The sequence below is a fragment of the Palaemon carinicauda genome, chromosome 6 (genome assembly GCF_036898095.1).
Source record: "Palaemon carinicauda isolate YSFRI2023 chromosome 6, ASM3689809v2, whole genome shotgun sequence".
Taxonomy (NCBI): Eukaryota; Metazoa; Arthropoda; class Malacostraca; order Decapoda; family Palaemonidae; genus Palaemon; species Palaemon carinicauda.
In genome coordinates, this window is record NC_090730.1 from 138,620,261 (window position 1) to 138,644,971 (window position 24,711).

At 44.1% G+C, this 24,711-nt stretch overlaps 1 protein-coding gene across 2 annotated transcripts in view; it reads left to right on the plus strand.

The window, feature by feature from the left end:
* PolD1 (DNA polymerase delta) overlaps nt 1-24,711 on the plus strand; it is a 304,764-nt gene that overhangs the window by 250,770 nt on the left and 29,283 nt on the right. For both annotated transcript variants that reach the window (XM_068375427.1, XM_068375428.1), the window contains exon 20: nt 14,153-14,408. In XM_068375427.1, the coding sequence (XP_068231528.1) occupies nt 14,153-14,408 (256 nt within the window). The remainder of the gene's footprint in view (nt 1-14,152; nt 14,409-24,711) is intronic.

Below are 24,711 nucleotides of genomic sequence, written 5' to 3' on the forward strand. Positions count from 1 at the left end.
ACATTTACCACTGTCGTAACCTAACTAAAAACATAAACAAACAATCTCATTTGTACCAACAGTCTTTCTCACCACCAACGATCGATACACTAACTACTTTTGCTCGCTAACACAATCTCTCTCTCTCTCTCTCTCTCTCTCTCTCTCTCTCTCTCTCAGGATTTGGCAAAAAACAAAAATTAAAATAAAGCAAAAATAAATCCTCCACAGTATAATTCGGACACGCATAATTCGGGACCGTACTGTACAAACACACAGTGTGGTCCAGAATTATGTGTGTTCGAATTATGTGATTCGCTATTTATGTGGTCGCTAGTTTTTAAAAATAAATTTTCTGTCTGCGAAGTTGTTCAAAGTCTGTGAGAGAGAGAGAGAGAGAGAGAGAGAGAGAGAGAGAGAGAGTGTGTAAGAAATAAAATGTTAGTTCACATATTACAACCTGAGTTTAAGAATGAAATTAACATGACTATTGTTAGTTGTGGTGATCAATTCTTCGCTTCAAGTGGTACTAGAAACAAAAACACAACATTCGATTACAACTGCTGATTCTCTCTCTCTCTCTCTCTCTCTCTCTCTCTCTCTCTCTCTCTATCTATACTGTAGATGAAGAAACCTAAATAGAATTTCAACCGTAGCTTAAAATATGCATCCGATTTCGTCAGCAAACCACTATTATTTAGGGAACATCACTTTATTCTAGAAGTAGGTAGTAGGTAGTAGGTTGGCCAGGGCACCAGCTGCCCGTTGAGATATTACCTAGCGAGGTATTGGATCCTTTGACTAGCCAGACAGTAATGCATTGGATCCCTCTCTCTAGTTACGGCTTATTTTTTCTTTGCCTACACTTACACAGAATAGTCTGGCCTATTCTTTACATATTCTCATCTTTCCTCATACACCTGACAACAATGAGATACTAAACACTTCTTCACCCAAGGGGTTAATTACTGTGCTGCAATTTGTTCAGTGTACTTTCCTCTTGGTGAGGGTAGAAGAGACTCTTTAGCTATGGTAAGCAGCTCTTCTAGGAGAAGGACACTCCAAAATTAAACCATTGTTCTCTAGTCTTGGGTAGTGCCATACCCTCTGTACCATGGTCTTCCACTATCTTGGGTTAGAGTTCTCTTGCTTGAGGGTACACTCGGGCACACTATTCTATCTTATTATTATTTTTTGTTTTCCTCTTGTTTTTTGAGATGGTGTGTTGGGCAGGCTTAATAGAAGGGCCATGGATGCCTGGTGGTTTTCCAAGAGGTTGTCTTTTCCTTTTTCTGATTCTTTTTCTTCTCAAAACCATCCTTACTGTCCTCCCTTCAGTTGGAGTGGCTATCCTGGAGGGTATTTAGCCTTGCATGGTGTATCGGCTCCTCCATGTTGACCAGTTTTTCTGACTTTTTACTATAGTTTATGGGTATCATCAATCACTTTATTTATAATTCTGTACATATTGTTTTTGTTATAATTCTTGTTAATCAAGTTTTTAAGTATGATCTCTTTTTATTTCTATTAATTCTTATGGTGTCTGGAGACATTGAGCAAAATCCGGGACCAGTACGTCATAGATTTCGTCAATGTCGTCTTCTTTATTGCAATATTCGTGGTCTTCATGCAAATATCCAAGACCTTATAGTTGTGTCCAGACATCATGATATTCTTTTGTGCTCAGAAACTTTGGTTTCTAATATGAGGAACTTATCTGAGCTCCTTATAAATGGTTTTAAGAAGCCAATAATGCTGAAACGTGATGCCATCCCTAGGGCCAGGGGAATGGCGGTGTATATTAGGACCAAGTACCCAGCTTCTCATAAGTTCTGCTATGAATATGGATGTCATGAGATTCAGGTAATAAAAATTTGTGGCATGCATAACTTTTATTTGTGTTCGATCCAGACATGGATGATTCTATCTTCGATTCTCTTCTTACCATTATGGCTAAGATACAAGAAAATGATTGTTGGTGATTTTTTCCGTAAATGGAATATAAACCATGCTATTTAATAGGGGTGTTACTTTCGGCGTAGCTGAAATGACGAGCCATTAAAATTTAACGAAGGTTTACTACCCACACCGCTAGTTAGGGGGGGTAGGGGAGGGTAGCTTGCTACACACCCCCCCCCCCCCCTCCTTACACACCTGTACTTGAACTTACTTTGCTCTCGGCTCGGATGGTAGTTGGATGTGTCCGCTGTCATCCTCGCCACTCATTGGCATCCATTAATGCTCTTTGGCTTTCTCTTTTTGACAGTTGTGTGTGAAGTTGGCCTCTGCTATTATGCGCACCCTGCCCTGGATTACCTGACCCCCCGTGGAACATTCATGTCGGCGGTCGAGACAGACCCTCACACCCTTTGCCCTTACTGTAGAGGTCAACGGTTGTAATAGTGATAATAAGTGTAGTGAGTGCAGGGAGTGGTCTACCTCCCAGTGGGAGAGGTTTTCGCGACGATGGAAGAAGTCCAGACGGGATATTTCTCCTTCGAAAGTTTCTTTGAAAGGAGAAAAACCCAAGGCCTCTTCTTACGTTGCTCAAACCTCCTCCGAAGCTCCCACTCGGTCGGTCTCTTCGAGAGACCGTCGAGTGGTAGCGTAGACCGTTGTACTGTTTTCCCAAGCTCGGGGTTCGAGAGATGGCGTTGCTTCCCCTAGCGAAGCAGCTCCACCTCTCCCCCCGGGGGAGGATGTATCACTAATCCATCTCTTTCAGCTTTGGTCTTCCTTGGGGCTTGAGGTTTCGCCCTCCAAGGAAGTCTTACTTGACTACATCCGATTGGGTGCCGCTGTCAAGCAATCGCCGCCTCCGGCAGAGGTTGATCCTCTGTCGATTGTCAACGTTGTGGTGTCAGAGGTATGCAATGCGGTATCTCCTATTACCTCTGCCTCTTCAAACCCTACAGTAGCTGACGGCTTAGTTTCTCCCGTTCCTGTTCAACCAACGAGGGAGAAACTAAGTGCAACAGTCTCTCCAGCTAGTGTTTCTTTCCCCTCCTGGGAGTTCACTTAAAGAGACTCCTCTTCGGAGGACTGCAGAAGGGTCAGCTTGCTGATCCCATGGCCCCTAGAGGGCGCATTCGTCGCAAGGCTCGCCTTCCTCTTCGCCAGAGAGGCCTTCCTTCACCTGCAGTGAGGAGGCTCCTCTTTGGTTCCACATCTTCGTTGCAGTCCTCCGCAGAGGAGCCTTGTCATCGATCACCGACTGTTCCTGCTTTGGTCCTGGACCTCTCTGCGGATCGTTCGCGATCTCCTTCGGTGGAAGGTCGTCCTTTCAAAGGACACGTCGATCTTCCACCCGACAGACCTGCCGACCTGCCGTCGCCGTTCCTGGATGCTGATGCGCGCTACGCGCCAACGAAACCTGACCTCCACGCTCGTCAGGCATCGTCTTCTAACCCTAATACAGGGTATCAAGGGCGTATCCTCCAACACGTGGCATATTTCCCTCACGCGCTATGCTGAGCATACGCGCCCCACGTTCTCCTGCGCGCCAGGCTTTGCCTGACCAAGCGCGCCCCACCAATGTGCGAGCGCTCTCCTGCGTGCCAGCCCTCTCCTGTACGCCAGCGATCTCCTGCGCGCCAGCGCCCACGCCCAGCAGTCGCCTCTCCTGCGCGCCCATGATCTTCTGATCTGGGTGCTGTTGGGAAGTCTATCTTGATTTCTCCCACACTCCAGCGCTCGCCAACGCACCATCACTCGCCTACGCGCCAGCGTTCAGCATCGCGCCGACACGCGCAGTCACCTGCACGCATCGATGAGGATAAGCGCGCGCCCCTCGCCCATCCTCTCCTGCAGTTGCGCGCCACCATTCAGACGCGCACCCACGAGCAGCACAGGCTTCAACTGCTCTCCTGCGCGCGCTCGCCCTACAGGCTTCTATAGGGGGCAAGCGAACTCTCGCCCGCGCATTCAACGCCCTGATCCTGCGCGCACACGCATACAGTGAACCCTCGCTACTTCGCGTTCGACCATCGCGGATTCACCACTTCGCGGATTTTTTTCATAACCCATGTATATACATATATCGCGGATTTTCCGGAAATATCGAAAATACCGCGATGTGACCGATGGTGCGAGATTGGAGAAAGTGAGGAAAATTGAATCATGATCGATTTTCAATATAAATGAAACTTTGAGGAGCAACAAAGATATCATTTGTTAGAGAGATAGAGAGAGGTAAGGAATGGGAGGTAGTGAAAAGTTGCCCACAGAGAGAGAGAGAGAGAGAGGAGAGAGAGAGAGAGAGAGAGAGAGAGAGAGAGGTAGAGAGAGAGAGAGAGAGAGAGAGAGGAGAGAGGAGAGAGAGAGAGAGAGAGAGAGGGGGGGGTTTTAAATGTAATAAACAAAAAAAATTTGATAGGTTATAACACATTGGTGCTTATGTAATATCAACTGTATACTGTAGACGGTTTGAATAAGTTAAGAAATGGTATAAACGATACTTTGTTAGTGTATTCGTACACACTCAAGAGCGGCAGCTAAATGACAGCTGATCTAATCACAGCCAAAAGTAAAACAAAAAGAAGTCAACAATACTCGATTTTTAAAACACACCCGAAATTTAAAAACAAAAGTACACGCTTTCTTAATGTGCAATTAACTATTTAAAGAGTGGCAATTTTCTAGAATAAAATGATATTTCCCAAAAAATAGTGGTTTGCTGATGAAATCGGATGCCGTATTTTTAGCTATGATTGAAATGGATGTAGACTCGGCCTAATTTTTTCGTTTCGTATTTAATTGACACTAAGAAAACTAATTTTAGTTTCTTCATCTAAATGTAAGTATTGTATAACACGGAGAGAGAGAGAGAGAGAGAGAGAGAGAGAGAGAGAGAGAGAGAGAGAGAGAGGAGAGAGAGAGAGAGAGGAGAGAGAGAGAGAGAGAGAATGAATCAGCTGTTGTAATCAAATGGCGTGTTTTTGTTTCGTGAGAATTTCATCGCCACGACTATAACAACAACATACTGTACTGAACTTTACAGTATTATACAGACTACTGTAATATGATAAAGTAAAATATTTGTAATCTATTTTATATGAAATGGGGCTATTTTTTTTTGTTTAAAATTTACATTTACGTATGTAAAACAACTCTCTCTCTCTCTCTCTCTCTCTCTCTCTCTCTCTCTTCTCTCTCTCTCTCTCTCTCTCTCTCGTAGATTGTTTTCCTGCTTTACTACGTATGTATGATTTTATATAGATACGGTAAATAATATTTGTAATAACATATTTTATAAAAGCTTTTACTGTAATATCATTATTTATCACTTTCATCATGCGCGTTAAATTCCTTAGTTTGTTTACTGAGCGTACTTTATGACGCCGTCGTTTAAGGCGGCGTCATAAAGAAAAACATTTCATTTGGAAGTCCTAAGAAAAATTAAGTAAAACATTAGTAATAACCAAATCAACATACTGTACTGAATAATCAATATAATGAATGCAAAAGCTAACCTATACACAGATGTGTAAATGCGTTTGTTTCTTCATTATGATCAGAGATAAACATAAACAAATCATTGGTTGCCATTTTTTATCGTGCTATTTGGCGTGTTTAGGAAACGCATGATATAAAATCGCCTTTAATATTTGTGCCTGTTTTAGTTTAGGGTACTGTAGTACATGCATTAAGTGTTCTGTATATTAAAGGGTAGTTTGTTAACAGTACTACGTACAAGGGAAGGTTTTAAAAGTCTGAATATATATGTTAAATAAATAGGTAAATATGGTGTCACTACTTCGCGGATTTTCACCTATCGCGGCCGGGTCTGGAACCTATCTACCGCGATAAACGAGGGTTCACTGTATATTCTTCCGCTCGTGCACGCCATCAGTCTCCCATGTGCTCGCCTGTGCGCCTACAGTCTCCCGCGTGCGCTTCTGTGCGCCATCAGTCTCCCGCGCGAGCTTCTGTGCGCCATCAGTCTCCCGCGCGCCCTCGCAGTCGCCCACACGCGCGCCAGCAGTTTCCCGAGCGCGATTCCTGGTATTCTCCATTGCGCGAGCACCATTACGCGCCCCCCGCGCGAGCGTCAATATCCTTCCGCGCGCGAAACTGCTGAACAACGCACGGCAAGGTCGCCATCGCCTCATTCCCCTCTCCGCAAACGCATAACAGCGCGTATTGTGGCGGAAGGGAAACATCCAGAAGGGTCCAGGATCCCTAAATCTTTCCAGGCGAACCCACCTATAGGAACTCCTTCAAGGGATCCTTCTATCTCTGGCCCTTCAAAGGGGGTGTCTGACAGCGCGTCTATCAGCCAACAGCCTTGGTTCGGTGCACTAATCAGAGCAGTTACACAGATCCTTGGCTGTCTCTACCCCTCTGAAGAGGAAAAGAGGAGCTCCGGACGCGATAACTTCTCCAAGGATTAAGTTGACTCCACGCAAGCCTTCGAGGCAGGTCCCTTCACTCCCCCAGATCTCTTCTTCCCTGTCAGACGAGGAATTCCTGTCATCAGGGGAATCACATGAGGTGAGATTTTCCCCCATCGCACCAATGAGGGAAACCTCTCCTCGCGCTGAGAGGTCTTCTCAAGTGGGGGCTGGAAGGAACTTACCATCTTCAATGTTAGAGTCCTACATCCTTCCCAGGAAGGAATCGAAGGACTCTAAGACTTTACCAAAGTCCTCTACAAGACCGAGAACGGAGCCAACTAGCCACTCGGAGAACGTCCGCGACTCCCCAAGAAGAGCCTTTGGGGACAGGAGACTTCGCTGCAAGTCCGGCGTCAGGAGGAGAACAGCAAAAGTCAGAACATGAGTTTTGGCAAGTTCTGACTCTAATGAGGGCTCTCAACGGGTTTTCTGACCCAGAGATCCCTCCTCGAGAGGGCAAGGATACGGTCTCGGACCGTGTATTCGGTACTCAGAAACCCTTTAAGACCAGTGCAGCTCTGCCCTGATCTTAAGGGGGTTAAGAGTACCAGAGACAAGATAGCTGTACAGCTCTCCGAGATGTCCTCCTCCAACCGTTCCAGTGCCGCCAAGAAGCTCCATCCATCTCCTCGCATACAGCAGAGAAGGTACTTTGAGATCTCGGAGGAGCCTAGTTTATCTCTTCCTCTCCACCACTCGTTGGAAGAGCTTACCAGGGGAGTCCCTCTTGAGAGACTCTCCAACCGGCAGATCTCGTTTTCAGCAGCCGAGATCCTTAACCAGGAGAAGGTTGCGAAGTGTGCTATGCAAGCCACTTCGTGGCTGGACATCTGGTTAGGGACCTTAGGTATCCTGATACGCTCTGAGGATTTCTCCAAAGAACGTACCAGGAAAGCTATAGAGATGTTCCTACTCTCAGGCACTCGCACGATCGAGTTTCTGGCCCACCAAGTCTCGAACTTGTGGGCAAACACCATCCTGAAACGTCGGGATGCGGTGGCTGAGAGATTCCATCAGAAGGTCCCTAGCACCAAGATCAATAGGCTCAGACATTCCTCCTTAGAAGGATCCATCCTGTTTGAGCCTAAGGATGTGGAACAGGCCGCTGAGAGGTGGAGGAAGTCTCACCAAGACTCCCTCCTTCATAGGGCTTTGACATTCAAGCCCTATAAGCCTCCAGCACCCCAGCAGTCCCGTCCAACCATGACCGCAAAACCAACGACAGCAGCGAAGACAGTGGTGTCTAAGCCCTTTCCTGTCAAGGATAGGAAAGGCAAAAAGTCCTCCAGGGGAGGTAAGAATCCTAGAGGGAGCAGCCGAGGCCCCAAACGCTAGGATTGGCAGTCCCCCTGCATGTCCACCTGTGGGGGGATGCCTACAAAGTTGCGCAGATAGGTGGCAGCAATTCGGGGCCGATTCCTGGACGATTTCCGTAATCAGTCAGTGATATTGTGTACCGTTCACAACATCTCTACCTCCCCTGATGACGAATCCAGTGTCATTGAGCTCCTTTGCCATGGGATTGGCAAGGGGGCAGGGCCTTCGGGCAGAAGTCCAGACCTTGTTGAAGAAGGGTGCTCTCCAAGAGGTCCTCGACGAGTCTCCAGGCTTCTTCAGTTGACTCTTTGTTGTAAAGAAGGCGTCTGGAGGCGGGAGACCAGTCATCGACCTCTCAGCTCTGAACAAGTTTGTCAAACAAACTCCGTTCAGCATGGAGACGGCAGACACGGTCAGACTAGCAGTGAGACCGCAAGACTTCTTGTGTACACTGGATCTGAAGGACGCGTTCTTCCAGATCCCAGTCCATCCGTCTTTAAGGAAGTACTTAAGATTCAGCCTAGACAACAAAAAGTACCAGTTCAAGGTGCTGTGCTTCGGTCTCTCCACAGCACCACAGGTTTTCACCAGAGTGTTCACCCTAATATCTTCATGAGCACACAGAATTGGCATCCGTCTCCTCCGTTATCTGGACGACTGGTTAATCCTAGCAGACTCGGTGTCATACCTTCTTCAACACCGGGACAAACTTCTGAGACTTTGCCAGGATCTGGGGATCTTGGTAAATCTCGAGAAGTCCTCACTGCTTCCCACTCAAAGACTGTTATATCTAGGCATGGTTATAGACACCAATCTCCACAAAGCCTTCCCATCAGACGACAGGATAGCAAGACTGAGAAAGGTCGCAAGTCCTTTTCTCAGACGATAGGAACTTCCAGCCCAATCGTGGTTACGTCTCCTCGGTCACCTTTCATCATTGGCTCGTCTAGTTCTCAACGGTCGCCTCAGGATGAGATCCCTCCAGTGGCGACTCAAGTCCCGGTGAAGTCAAGGTCACGATTCCCCGGACGTCTTGATCCCTATGGGATCGGCAGAACTGACGGCCCTCCATTGGTGGGTGGCAGACGAGAACCTACGAAAGGGAGTGGATCTTCTCGTCCTCCCCCCGGATTTGATGCTGTTTTCGGAGGCTTCAAAGAAAGGGTGGGGGGCCCACGTGCTGCACCAGACAACTTCAGGCCTGTGGTCAGAGTCAGAAAAGTATCTCCATATAAATCTCCTAGATATGAAGGCCGTCTTTCTGGCCCTTCAACAGTTCCAACAATACCTGGCGGGTCACTCTGTGGTGGTGATGAGCGACAACACCACAGTAGTGGCTTACATCAACAAACAAGGAGGTACTTTTTTGCAGCAGCTATCCCATCTAGCAGTAGAGATACTGAGATGGGCCGAAATCCACTCGATTCCACTATCGGCACGCTTCATTCCAGGCAAAAGGAATGTGCTCGCCGACAATCTGAGCAGAGCGTCTCAGATAGTGAGTACCGAGTGGTCTTTGGATCATCTAGTAGCCAACAAAGTCCTTACTTTGTGGGGTTCTCCGACTGTGGATCTTTTCGCAACGGCCCTGAACTTCAGGTTCCCGCTGTACTACTCCCCAGTCCCAGACCCCAAGGCTCTCTGGCAAGATGCTTTCCAGCAACAGTGGGACAACTCTGTGGTGGTGATGAGCGACAACACCACAGTAGTGGCTTACATCAACAAACAAGGAGGTACTTTTTTGCAGCAGCTATCCCATCTAGCAATAGAGATACTGAGATGGGCCGAAATCCACTCGATTCCACTATCGACACGCTTCATTCCAGGCAAAAGGAATGTGCTCGCTGACAATCTGAGCAGAGCGTCTCAGATAGTGAGTACCGAGTGGTCTTTGGATCATCTAGTAACCAACAAAATCCTTACTTTGTGGGGTTCTCCGACTGTGGATCTTTTCGCAACGGCCCTGAACTTCAGGCTCCCGCTGTACTACTCCCCAGTCCCAGACCCCAAGGCTCTCTGGTAAGATGCTTTCCAGCAACGGTGGGACAACATCGACGTTTACGCCTTTCCCCCGTTCTGTCTGATGAGGAGGGTGCTCAACAAGACCAGAATATCGGTCAATCTTTCAGTGACCCTCATAGCTCCGCTATGGCATCCTGCGGAATGGTTCCCGGACCTTCTGCAACTCCTAACGGAGCTACCAAGAGAGCTCCCTCCACGACACAATCTTCACAAGCAACCACATGCCAACATCTTCCACAAAGCTGTAGCTTCGCTACGGCTTCACGCCTGGAGACTATCCAGCATCTCCTCTCTGAGAGAGGATTTTCGCAGCAAGTTGCTGTCAGGATGTCGGGACACCTGCGAAAGTCATCTGCAGCAGTCTACCAGGCAAAGTGGAAAGTCTTCTGTGATTGGTGTCGTGGAAGGGGTATCTCTCCACTCGATGCCACTATTCCAAAAATAGCGGAGTTCCTCGTATATTTGCGTGAAGAAATGCGTCTTTCAGTCTCGGCAATGAAAGGCTATCGCTCAGCCTTAAGTCTAGCCTTCAGGCTGAAAGGAATGGACATTTCTTCATCGCTAGAGCTTTCTCTATTCATATGTTGTTATGAACTTACCTGCCCTCAGTCGGAAGTGAGACCTCCCCCATGGAACGTGGTTCGAGTTCTCAGGTCTCTTAAGAAACCTCCCTATGAACCATTATGCCAGGCATCAGATCTCTACCTAACCTGAAAGACGGTGTTCCTGCTAGCTTTGGCTTTGGCCAAGCGAGTCAGCGACCTTCATGGTCTCTCGTATGACATCGCCCATTCAAGGGGATGGGGGTAGGTTACGTTCAGCTTCGTCCCTGAGTTTATTGCTAAGACTCAGAATCCTGGAGTAGTGGATCCTCGATTTGACTCCTTCCGGATTTCTAGTCTCCGCTCTGTAACAGATGACCCAGACCATCTCTTACTATGCCTAGTAAGGAGTTTGAGGCTCTACCACAAAAGAACAGCTGCAGTCCGTCCTCATGTGCCAGCTCTATTCGTCAGCACAGGAAGGACTAAGAGGAGGGTCACCAAGAACACTATCTCTGCATTGATTCGTAGGGTCATTGATCTGGCCTTGAATCCAGATCCTCCTCCGTCACGTCGCCGTAGAGCACCTGATGTCAGGGGCATAGCTATGTCCCTGGCCTTCAAAAGAAATTTCTCTGTGAATTCAGGTTCTGCAAGCGGCGGTGTGGAAGCGTCAAACAGCGTTCACAGCGCACTACCTGCAAAACGTGACCCACAGGAGGCTCGATACGTTCTCTATCGGCCCTGTGGTGGCTGCACAACAGCTGGTTTAAAACCTCAAGCTCCTTATTGGACAAGTAGCAGAAGGTTGAGGGCATTGTTACCCGGTTTTAGTCTGCATGAATAAAAAGGTTTGACTGGCCCTTATTCTTTTCTTCATCATCCCCTCTCTTGGGGAAGGCAGCATCCTGGGTTCTCTGCATTGCTGACCTCAAACCACTGCAGGTAAACCATGCTCCCTTGTGTTCCTAGTATTAAGTTAATACTGTTACGTCCCCATACCCTGACGAGGTGGTATTGGGAAAGTCCTAGTCTACAAGTTTCCCTCTAAAGAACTTCAGAACAACTTCCTAAGACGAGTCACACTTCTTCATACCTTCACACACAGCTTGCATAGGCCGTAGTCCTTGCGTAATAAGGTTCTAGCGAGGTGCAGGGGCTCTTTATTTCTTGGGTGCTTATACACTCAAATAATGAGCCCCCAGGCAAAACCAAAAAGCCAGAACTGGCTGGGACGTCCACCCTTCCTAATGGGTGAGTCATCCCTATTAAATAGCGGGGTTTGTATTCCAGTTACGGAACAAATGACAAATTCGTAGATAATTTGTATTTTTCCTAACTATACAAACCTTAGCTATTTAACCAAACTTGCCCGCCAGCCCTATCCCCCTTGAAGTCCTACCTCCAAGCAAAGTGAGTTCAAGCACAGGTGTGTGAGGGGGGGGGGGGTTAGCAAGTTACCCTCCCCTACCCCCGCTAACTAGCGGTGTGGGTAGTAAACCCTCGTTAAATTTTAATGGCTCGTCATTTCAGCTACGCCGAAAGTAATACCCCTATTAAATAGTTATGGTTTGTATATTTAGGAAAAATACAAATTATCTACGAATTTGTCATTTTAATGCTCATCATAGGGAGCGGTTAAGTTCTATCTCGCCCACCGATCTCCATGGCTTAAGAGCTTTAGACTTTGCCTCTGAATCAGGGTGTGAGAAAATCATAAATGAAGCTACTCACGGGTCTGGTAATTGCTTGGACCTCGTATACACTGACTCCCCTGGTGTTATAAATAGTAAGGTTGGTTATCCAGTCGGGACATCTGATCATGTCTTGATTTCGTTAGTAGTGTAGACTGAGCAGCCTGTCCCTGATTTATCATACTCTTGTAAAATTTATATGAAATCCCAAGCAGACTGGAATGGGATTTTGCATGATCTTTTGTGCTTGAATTGGTCACAATTATATAGTAGTGTAGATCCTGTTGTCCCTTTGAATGAGAATCTAGTCAACATAATTGATAGGCGTATCCCTTCTCGTGTGCTAAGGTACCGAGTGAAGAACAAACTGTGGTTCAATGATGATTGTAGACGTGCTTATTTGGAGAAGCAGGAGGCCTATCACCCTTTGGATGTTCAAAAACTTTAGATAATATGGGAGTTATGGAAATTAGGGGAGGTAATCAGTTGGACTTGAGCTACCACAAACATTACCAATTCACCAACAAGTGCTAAAAGCTCCTCTTCTTGCTAACTTGTGCAAAATAACAGATAACTTTGGAGCTAAAAAATCTGCAGTTTATAAAAACCAAAGTAAAAATACCATTTGGGTCTACACCTCCAAAAGCATTAAGGTCCATCAAGAGAGCATTAATTTCATTAGATCAAAAAGCTAAACTGGTTAGTTTAGCCTCATGAAAACTGGAATGAGGAATTCCGAGTTTCTCATTACTCTGTTTATTGTCAAACACATCAGCCAAAAGGGTTGTCTTTTCCTGTGGGCAGTGAGTGACAGAGCCATCTGGTTTAAGTAAGGAGTAACTGTTACAACTACACCAAAGAGTGCAGATTTAATGGTATCCGCCACTTCTGCCCCTGGGTTGTATCAGAAAGGGTTTCTTTTATGATTAAATTGTATTCCTTTTCAGTTGAAGCATAAACTCTTTGAGCCAAGTATAGTTATTGCAGATCACATCTGATCTGTTACCCTTCCAAAGATAATAAGTCTCCTGCCTCTCCAAATAAGCACATCTACAATCATCATTGAACCATGGTTTGTCCTTTGCTCGGTACCTTACCACATGAGAAGAGGTATGCCTATCAATTATGTTGACTAGATTCTCATTCAAAGGGGCAAGAGGATCAACACTACTATACAATTGTGACCAATTCAACCCCAAAAGATCGTGCAAAATCCCATCCCAGTCTGCTTGAGATTTCATTTAAATCTTACATGAGTACGATACTTCAGGGACAGGCTGCTTAATCTTCATTACTAATGAAATCAAGGCATGATCAGATATCACAACTGGCGAACCAACCTTACCTGTTATAATGCCAGGGGAATCGGTGTATACGATGTCCAAGCAGTTACCAGACATGTGAGTAGCTTTACTTATGATTTGCTCACAGCCTGATTCAGATGCAAAGTCTAAAGTTCTTGGGCCATGACGATCGGTAGGAGAAACAGAATTTAACCACTCCCTGTGGTGAGCATTGAGATCACCAATAAAGACACAAGAGGCCTTTCTATCATCTTCATGTATCTTAGCCATAATGGTGGAAACACAATCGAAGGTAGAATCATCCATGTCTGGATTCCGGTACATCGAACACAAATAGTTGTTATGCCTGCCACAAACTTTTATTGCCTGAATCTCATGACATCAACATTTGTAGTACATATGCTAATAACTATTTCATATATTTAATTACCACTTTTTCAAAGAAACCAATAAGCACTTATATGCTGCAAATTATGAAAAAAAATTTTGGTCCTCATACTACCGATTCTGTAGACAATACTGTATACGAATACGAAATTTCATGCTTAAGATGTCGACTTTAGGGATAGACTGTTTAACAACAACTTTGCTTTCCGATGTGGTTGTTGCCCCCTAACCCTGTCATTGATGGGAAAGTACCTGTGTTATATATGGATCATCTATTAGTCTTTTCCAGAAGTTATAACTTGCATTTAGAAGATTTTTATGATTTTATATACTGTAGTTGTTACGTATTCGTGATTTTTCAGACTTATTTTTAAAAACCTATGTTCCTATATCAAATTTGAATTGAATAGAAAATTGAATATCCTGCTACTGATTTGTCTAATTGTAAATAATTACAATACACACAAATGCTTTTGCCCAATATCTGATTAATACTGAAAATTCTTTTGCAGGAATCCTATGGGGGCTGCAGAGTTTGCAAAGCAAACCATATCTGACCTGCTATGCAATCGTGTTGACATATCCCAGCTAGTTATTACCAAGGAACTGACCAAAACAGAAAAGGAATATGCAGGTAAACAAGCACACGTAGAACTTGCAAATAAAATGAAGAAGAGAGACCCAGGTACTGCTCCCAAACTTGGTGACAGAGTCCCTTATGTCATCATTGCAGGTGCTAAAGGAACTCCAGCATATGAAAAAGCTGAGGTAGTATATCAAGTTTCTTTATTTATGGATATATGTACTGTATATGAAATTGCATGTTTGTGTATTTATTAGGTCATTTATTGTTATCCTTATGTCAGTAAATATCCTATCAATAGGGTAGTTAGAAATTTATTGTTATTGCTGCTTATATAATTTAGTATTAACCATTGTTTAGTTTACCTTCAAGTAGTTATTTTACTGTTCTTCTTTTGACCTTATTAGTTCCACTGTATAGTAGAATTGGCCACTTGAGTCAACTTTCTCCATCTATTTCTATTCCTTGCATCACATCATCTTCCCAAAGTTCCACCTTACCCATATCTGTCGTCACCGCATCCATCCATCTGATCTGCTGATGCCCTACCTTACTTATCCCTATCACTGTCATGTTCTTAGGTCTCTTAATTAATTCCACCTCTCATCTTATTACACGGCCATATAGACAAACTTTTTCATTTTGTATACCATCTATTATTATTATATCTAGACTCTCCTTTCTAGTAGTGATATCCACCAATTCATTTTACTTGCGTCATCTCGTTTCTTTTTAACAGTCTCTCTTTTTTCTCTTAAGTGCCCAAGTTTCTGCTCCATATAATTGAATGAGCATAATAACTGTCTCATGGATCTTTGATTTGAGTGTTAATGTCATTTCCTTGTCTAAAACAACTCCAGTTACTTAGACAACTCCAGTTACTTAGACAACTCCAGTTACTTCTCTACATTTTTACCATGCTTTTCATTATCACCCTCCTCTGATATTATTGATCCCAAATAGTTAAACTCGTTTTATTTTAGCACTGTGCCATCCTCCACTTGAATGTTTACTTTATTTTCTTCTCTATTAGTGATGATTAGCTCTGTCTTGCCAGTGTTTACCTTCAATCTCTTCATGCTAAAAACCTTTATTGCAGTTCTTATTTTGTGTCTGCTATAATGATTAGATCATGAGCAAGCATCAGTTCCTATAATTCTTTGTTGTCCCATATGTTTATTGTATGTACTTGCCAATTTCATCCTTTGAGATTTTGAGGGTGGCAAATCCATATCAGGCAAACTAAATTATTGACTTGGATGATGTCTGCAGGATTTAGGGGATAATTTTACTCCATTTCCTTAATGTCATGATTGAATGAGATAACATAATTACAGGTATTAAGAGAACACATAGAATTGCCATATAAGTGCCAGTTCACTGTATTGGTAAAAATATAGTTTAAACAATACAAAATTAAAGAAAAAATTATATATGTTTTGCTAAACTTTGAAAGAGTAAAATGTACTTCTTGTACTTCAGTGACCCCAAAAATTACTAGAAAATTGTTTTTAAAGAGCAAGATTCATGAGGAGAGAATGTAAGTGCAAAATAACACTTTAAGAAAAAATAACAGTCCTTTACAGTATTGTCTGTGTTACTATCCAATGTCCCTTACCATTTTGCTTTTGAATGCTTATGTTGATTGCACCAGAAGGACATGTTTGCTAATGTGCTATCAGTCAGTACTTGGAGCATTTCTTTTTCCTTGATCACTTGGTAGTTGAAAGTTTTTTTAAGTGTGTATAGATGATTCAGGCTTTCTACTTGTTGTTCCTGTGTTGGCTTTGGTATGTCTTCTGAATCTTCAAAGATAGGTTTTTATCTTGGCTGCCACTCCATCTAGGCTGGAAGACTGGCTTGTTGATTCACATCCCAAGTGCACTTCATGCCAAGGTAAAGATTGTTCCTCCAGCAATGGATGCATTGACTATGTCAGTCTTACCAAATCTTAATTATCTTCATATATGTAGTAAGCTTAAGCAGGAGAAAGATAGGATACTAAGCATGGTAAAAAGGTTGGAGATATTAGTGCTAGATTGGTGTATGATGATCTGAATTCTGTTGTTTCCCCTGCTCCTTCTGTTTAAGGTTCCTCCCCCTCCCATTCATTAATAGACCCAAGATTTATCCTTATCTGCATTGTTAGGTCTTGATCAATTTACCGTATAAATGGAAAGTTAATTGGTGGTTTGGAAGATGACGTTGTTGACACAACAAATATCCCCCACTACATATTTATAAGTGGGAACAAAGGGTTTTCGCTTATATTTATATAATTTTTACATATTTTTATCACCCAAGCTTTTCATAGAGAAATGATACCTCACAAATTTCAGGTAATTACAGTACAGTATTGAAATAATTGATTTTAGTTAATAATGATAAAAATATTTTGAAATATTTTAAATTTTATTTTTTTTTCATCTGAGAATGACAAAGTTTTTTTTTGCAAGTTGTCGCTGTAGCTCTTCCATCAGCTTCCACTATAGCTGAATTGGAGGCAAGGTTTGTGATTCATTTGTACAATTGAGTCCCAACAATTATTACGTCTCTTGGCCCGTGTGCTGCTATTCTTCTTTCTCTACTTGCTCTGACTTTTCCAGTTCCTTATGCTTTGTCTGTTGTACCTGAAAAAGTATTGGCTACTCAATGGGAGATGTTTTCACTTACCTCTCAGAGCCTATTTTAGTAAAGAAAAACTTGAGTTTTCAATATTAAACTTACCCGATAATCATGTAGCTGTCAACTCCGTTGCCCGACAGAATTCTACGGAAGGGATACGCCAGCGATCGCTATACAAGAGGGGGGTGTACTCACAAGCGCCACCTGTGGCCAGGTACTGCAGTACTTCTTGTTGACACCACTTCAATTTTTCCTCTGTCGTGCTTCCGGCAAGACGTTCATGGATACGCTTATAATTTTGGAGTCTTGTTCACGGTTTTTGGTGAAGTATTGCTCTAAGATTTCAGCTTTCGCTATTCAGGAAGTTTTATCATAGCTTAGCTAACTTTTGGAATTAATTTGATTAATTATGGTGACGAAGAGAGTATGAACTCTCTTTCACCTTTAAATGGCCGACCCTTCCCTTAGACGGAAGTGTTGGTGTCTAAGAGAGTATAGACTCTCTTTCTTAATTTTGCTTAACAAAAGTTATAGATTTATTTTATATCTCTCCGCCTTTTATAGGCCTCTTCGATTAACTTCCTTTTATTATAAACTTATTAAAATTAATTTTTATATTTGTTTATATTCGACCTTTCCTAATAGTAGGCGGTTTTTTCTTGGTACCAAAGTTAATTAACATTGAGCCCGTCATTTCGGTTTTACCTGTTAACATATTATGCTATTTTAATGTTTTTGAAAGAATTTCTTTGATAGTCTCGTACTGTTTTCAAAGTTGAACTAACGTTTGTTTTGTCTCTGCAGTTGTTGACGTTCAGAACGTTCACCTTGCGCTCTATCGTTACGATAGAGAGAGAATTTTCACGGTGTCACGTTGCAGTAAGAGTAACCGTGTCTAGCGTTTTGTTCATTCTTTCTTAACTTAATGGTTTTAATTCTAATAAAGGAACTTTTCATTTTGGGAAATATTTCAGTTTTTTCCTTTAACAATAATATGTTTTAACGATATATATGATTGGGCTCTTCTCTCAGGTTCTAAGTCAAGAGAGAGAGAGAGAGAGAGAGATAGAGACGGAGGGAGAAAGAGGAGGATAAACGTTTCGTTCAAGCGAGTAACGTTGTTATCGTTTTTGCTCTTCTCCCTAGTCTCTTTAGGGGAAGAAGGTAAACGTTTCTAGAGTTTTTTCTTGTTCTCAAGCTTTATGCGGTGAGAGATTTTAAACGTAGTTTATTTGATCTAGTGTTTAGTCTCTTTCCAGCCACTGAATTATTTATCTTTCATTAGATTTTTCTGTTACATTGTAATTCTGTTTTCGCAATTACTAACTTTTGAGAAAGGATAGAATTGCGTGTTTCAGGTACAAACCACTTAAAGTTTCGAGTTCAGTGAAATAAGTGCAAACAGAAAATCAAAAGTGATAAGTGATTAGCGCAAAGTGTGTCAGTGTTGTGCGTGAGGGTACTTCTGTGCGTGCCAGTCGTCCTCCCAGTCCGGGACCTCTTGCAAGCTCCCAAGCCCAGGGGAGAAGCAATGTCGAAGGGCAAAAGGGTTCGGCAGGCCTTGATCGGCGCACAGAAGTATCCTCGGTGGTTGCGGGCGTGTCTTACAGAGACCGTCACTCCCACCCGCAGACGATTGAGCCCTTATTTTGCTCGTCTGCAGAAGAAATTTCGGGGAGAAAACGCTGGTCTCAGGTCTCAAGACCTCTTAAACGTAAAGTCCAGACCTATGCCAGACGTACGAAGTTAGAGTTCAACAACCCGGATGCAGTCATTGGGTTAGCTCTGACTCTCCTCAGTCATCAGGTGACTGCACACCTCCTAAGAGAGGTAAGGCGATGCCTCAACAGACCTTATCTTCTATTAAGGCTTTGCCTCAACAGACCTTATCGTCTGTTGATCCCAAGACGACTTTGCTGCAGTCCATGCAGTCGCAGCTTGCGGTCTTAATGCGTGAGTTTCAGGCTGAGAAGGTTACACCTCCTCCTGCGAACGCTCCGCCTCTCCGCAGTTCAGTCTGCCAGGCGTACGAAGTTGAGGTTCCTCAGGCTACCTTACCGCGTTCTGAGTTGCCAGTTACCAGCGGTGTGCAGCAACCTCCGCCTCCTCCTGCGAGAGCTCCGCCTCACCGCAGTCCAGTCTGCCAGGCGTACGAAGTTGAGGTTCCTCAGGCTACCTTACCGCGTTCTGAGTTGCCAGTTACCAGCGTTGTGCAGCAACCTTAACCTTCCTTAAGGCAACCTCAGCAATGGGAGCAGGAGTCTTATGCCTTACTTCCTCCGCTTCCGCTTGCGGTTCCACCAGCGAGGCAACAATCTCTTGAGGTACGACAACCTCTTCCATCAATGAGGCAGCCACCTCAGCACTCGCTGCAGCGACCTCAAGCGCAGCCGCTACCTCAACTCTCGCTGCTCACACCTCAGGAACCTTAACTCGTTCCTCAGGAACCTGCTACTGCGCATCTGCAACCCTTACAGCAAGCGCAACTCTTGAGGCAGCAACCTCATGCTATGAGTCAGCCACCTCAACGCATGCATCTGCCACTTTTTCCTCATCTTGAGCTTCTTCCCATTCAACTTGGGAATAACAAATGACAATAATAACACCTCATTACTTTCATAACTTGCATTTGTAATCATATACATGTATGCCTACACAAACATTATGATAATGGAGGTTATTTGTATTACTTACATAAAAATATATATGTATTCCTTGCAATATATTTTTAACAAATCGCAAAATATGGCAAAAATATCTTCTAAACAAAAATGAATCATGAGTTATGAATGTAAGGTAATATTATGTTGATATTAAACCCCATGCAAGCATGCATGAAGTAATGCAGTGTTGCCAACAGGGCGAGTTTCCCTTTCCTGAGGTGAAGTAGATTATAGTACATTTAGTGTAGCTTAATTCTACGATTATCATGCCGGCTATCAAATTCATCAACAAAACAGTCTAAATCAATTCCCTCGGCACGTGCACTTTCAATGGACGGTAATGCGATATTACTCACTCTAGCACTGGTCATGGAATTTCTGAGAAATGTTACACGCCATGCAACACGCTCTGCTTACCTTACAGCATGCTCTACATACAGCATGCTCTGCATACAGCATGCTCTGCATACAACATGCTCTGCATACCTTACCGCATGCTTCTCAGTCACACATCTTTGGTTGTTGCCAACTCACTAGACTGTCAAGCAGTTTCATAACGTTGCCTTCTAGTCTGCTGCTTTTGCACCAGTGAAACCCTCACTGAGAGAACTTAGCTTTTCTCGGATATGGTCCCTGTAGATGAGAAAGTGCTTTTCTCCCTCCTTCTGATATTCCCTTGAGGACTCTGTCATTTGGAGAGGAGCCTTTAGCTGCGTAGCCTCCTATGGACTTTTATTTAAGCATAACATGCTCCCAGGGAAGGTAATGGTTCCACTTCAGTCGCTAACCCCGTCTGTTACCACACCTGCTCCCATAGACCTTGAGCTGTGTTGCAAGACATACAGTCCAAGCTTAGTCCTTGTTAGAGGATTTTTTTGTTTACGGAGTCAGTGTGTCACTGGGAAGACGTTCAACAACCAGCAGAAGTGACTTGTTGTGACGCAGTGCGGCAACCTCAGCAACCCGATAAGGAGTTGTCTGTACGACCCAGACAGTCTAGACAGCTTCGGGTTGTCACTGTACTTCCTCGCTTCCCCATGGTTGACAGTTCACAGACTGTGCAGCAGTACCATGATCTTGTGTCCGGCTCCGTCAGACGACTGGCTTTTAAGAGCTCCCACAAGTCGTCGCTGTCTGGAGATTCTCAGATGGACTATGGATCTGACCAAGGAACTGGGCCTCCTGGTCAATTTTGAGGAGTCTCAGCTCGTCCCATCCCAGACCATTGTCTCCCTGGGTATGGATCTTCAGAGTCGAGCTTTTCGGGCTTTTCCGTCGGCCCCAAGGATCTTCCAAGCCCTAGAATGCATCCAGAGCATGCTGAGAAGGAACCGATGCTCAGTCAGGTAGTGGATGAGTCTAACAGGGACACTTTCATCGCTGGCCCTGTTCATCGTGTTAGGGAGACTCCACCTCCCCCCCTTCAGTATCATCTAGCTGCTCACTGGATAAAGGACATGACGCTAGAGACGGTCTCAGTTCCTGTTTCCGAAGAGAGGAGGTCTTCTCTCGCGTGGTGTAAGAACAGCTTTCTTCTCAAGGAAGTCTATCTTTGGCTGTTCAGAAACCCGACCGCCTTCTCCTCTCGGACGCATCAGACACGGGCTGGGGTGCGACTTTGGACGGACAGGAATGCTCGGGAACATGGAATCAGGAACAAAGGACACTTCACATCAATTGCAAGGAGTTGTTGGCGGTTCTTCTGGCCTTGATAAACTTCAAGTCCCTCCAGCTTAACAAAGTGGTGGAGGTGGACTCTGACAACACCACAGCCCTGGCTTACATCTTCAAGCAGGGAGGGACTCTTTCGTGAAGTTGTTCTAGATCGCAAGGGACCTCCTCATCTGGTCTAAAGATCGAAAGCTCACGCTGGTAACGAGGTTCATTCAGGGCGGTATGAATGTCATGGCAGATCACCTCAGCCGGAAGGGTCAGGTCATCCCCACAGAGTGGACCCTTCACAAGAATGTTTGCAGCAGACTTTGGGCCCTGTGGGGTCAGCCAACCATAGATCTGTTCGCTACCTCGATAACCTAGAGACTCCTGTTGTATTGTTCTCCGATTCCAGACCCAGCAGCAGTTCACGTGGATGCTTTTCTGCTGGATTGGTTCCATCTCGACCTGTATGCATTCCCGCCGTTCAAGATTGTCAACAAGGTACTTCAGAAGTTCTCCTCTCGCAAAGGGACACGGCTGACGTTGGTTGGCTCCGCTCTGGCCCGCGAGAGAATGGTTCTTAGAGGTACTGCAATGGCTGGTCGACATTCCCAGGACTCTTCCTCTAGGAGTGAACCTTCTACGTCTACCTCACGTAAAGAAGGTACACCCAAACCTCCACGCTCTTCGTCTGACTACCTTCAGACTTTCGAAAGACTCTCAAGAGCTAGGGGCTTTTCGAAGGAGGCAGCCAGAGCGATTGCCAAAGCAAGGAGAACATCCACTCTCAGAATCTATCAGTCTCAAGGGGAAGTCTTCCGTAGCTGGTACAAGACCAATGCAGTTTCCTCAACCAGTACCACTGTAACCCAGATTGCTGACTTCCTGTTATATCTAAGGAAAGTAAGATCCCTTTCAGCTCCTATGATCAAGGGTTACAGAAGTATGTTGGCAGCGGTTTTCCGCCACAGAGGCTTGGATCTTTCCACCAACAAAGATCTACAGGACCTCCCTAGGTCTTTTGAGACCTCAAAGGAACGTCGGTTGTCCACTCCAGGCTGGAATCTAGACGTGGTCCTAAGGTTCCTTATGTCATCAAGATTTGAACCTCTCCAATCAGCCTCTTTTTAGGACCTCACATTAAAAACTCTTTTCCTCGTGTGCTTGACAACAGCTAAAAGAGTAAGTGAGATCCACACCTTCAGCAGGATCATTGTTTTCACATCTGAAACGGCTACATGTTCCTTGCAGCTCGGTTTTTGCTAAACGAGCTTCCTTCACGTCCTTGGCCTAAGTCGTTCGAGATCCCAAGCCTGTCCAACTTGGTGGGGAATGAACTGGAGAGAGTACTTTGCCCAGTTAGAGCTCTTAGGTACTATCTAAAAAGGTCTTAACCTTTACGAGGACAATCAGAAGCCTTATGGTGTGCTATCAAGAAACCTTCTTTTCCAAGTTCTAAGAACTCAGTTTCTTACTATTCAGGCTTCTGATTAGAGAAGCACATTCTCATCTGAAGGAAGAAGACCTTGCTTTGCTGAAGGTAAGGACACATGAAGTGAGAGCTGTGGCTACTTCAGTGGCCTTCAAACAGAGCCATTCTCTGCAGAGTGTTATGGATGCAACCTATTGGAGAAGCAAGTCAGTGTTCGCATCATTCTATCTCAAAGATGTCCAGTCTCTTTACGAGTACTGCTACACCCTGGGACCATTCGTAGCAACGAATGCAGTAGTAGGCGAGGGCTCAGCCACTACATTCCCATAATCCCATAACCTTTTAACCTTTCTCTTGAATACTTTTTATGGGTTGTACGGTCGGCTAAGAAGCCTTCCACATCCTTGTTGATTTGGCGGGTGGTCAATTCTTTCTTGAGAAGCGCCGAGGTTAAAGGTTGTGATGAGGTCCTTTAGTATGGGTTGCAGCCCTTGATACTTCAGCACCTTAGAGTTGTTCAGCCTCCTAAGAGGAACGCTGCGCTCAGTAAGGAAGACGAACTTATTTAAGGCAGAGTAATGGCTCAAGTCGACTTCCTTACCAGGTACTTGTAATTTCATTGTTATTTGGAATAACTGATAATATGAAATACGGGATACTTAGCTTCTTGATATACATGTACACTGGTTTTCACCCACCTCCCTGGGTGTGAATCAGCTACATGATTATCGGGTAAGTTTAATATTGAAAAATGTTATTTTCATTAGTAAAATAAATTTTTGAATATACTTACCCGATAATCATGATTTAATTGACCCACCCTTCCTCCCCATAGAACCAGTGGACCGAGGAAAAATTGAAGTGGTGTCAACAAGAAGTACTGCAGTACCTGGCCACAGGTGGCGCTTGTGAGTACACCCCCCTCTTGTATAGCGATCGCTGGCGTATCCCTTCCGTAGAATTCTGTCGGGCAACGGAGTTGACAGCTACATGATTATCGGGTAAGTATATTCAAAAATTTATTTTACTAATGAAAATAACATTTTTGTGATCAAGGCTTCTTCTACAGCCAGGGACACTGCCAGCTTAGCATTTTAGTTCTTACCTCTGCTTAGATCTATGATGTTGGTACTTTTCCACATCCTGTATTTCTTCTTTCTTTGGCTTACTCATGTGGCTGCTTCTGAACCTCCTGCCACTGCTCCAACATTTCCAACTTCCACCTGTTGCTTCTCCAAATGTGACTTCTTCCCCTTCCACAAAAAGGATTTAAAATACCTCATCTCTTGAGCAGCTGATGTTTAAGGCTATTTATAACATGACTCCATGCATCTCCTTTTTTACCATGAATCCTGTTGTCCTCCAATCTAGAATTCCTTTGCTGGCAACTCCTGCTTTAGGTAAGATTTCTATCTTTTACTTGAGCATTAGGAGAAAAAAATTAAACAAAAAATCTATAGGCTGAAACATAGGACATCTGATGAAAGAAAACAATTTGGACAGAAAAGATGAAAAATCTTTTATTTCAAATTGAAAAGAATAAAGGTGGTACAATGATGAGAAAATACAGGCCTACAATATTAAATGGGACTTGACCAGCAATAACTAGCCAAGAAAAAAAAGGTATGACGGAAAAAAAAAACGCTCACTTGTTGGACACTCCTATATCAAATACAAAGTCACCAGGAACAGGTTATTCAGTAAGCCCCCACATTAAGAACAAAGATATAAGATAAAAAAATCTCTTTAAAAATACTGTCCCATCTTGTTTATGATGCAAAAATTTCAAACTGCTTCCATCAAGACAGCCTTTTCGTTCAAAGAAAGGTTCAAGCTAAGGAGAACCCAGCAACATTGTGGTTCACTATCTACACAATAGGTCACTTGTCTCTGGGGACTAGTACATGTAACAATAACCATGGAAAATCACTGTCAGATAAAAGAGGCAATCACAACGTGATGCTAACACAACTGTCAGTGATAAGAGTGATCACACAATAGAAGTAACACATGATAAATGGAATCCAGCCTCTATCCTAATTTCCACGAAAGATCCACTTACTTTCTGTATGCTGGGGATTTCATGCAAGAAAAACACTGCTTAACTGTAAT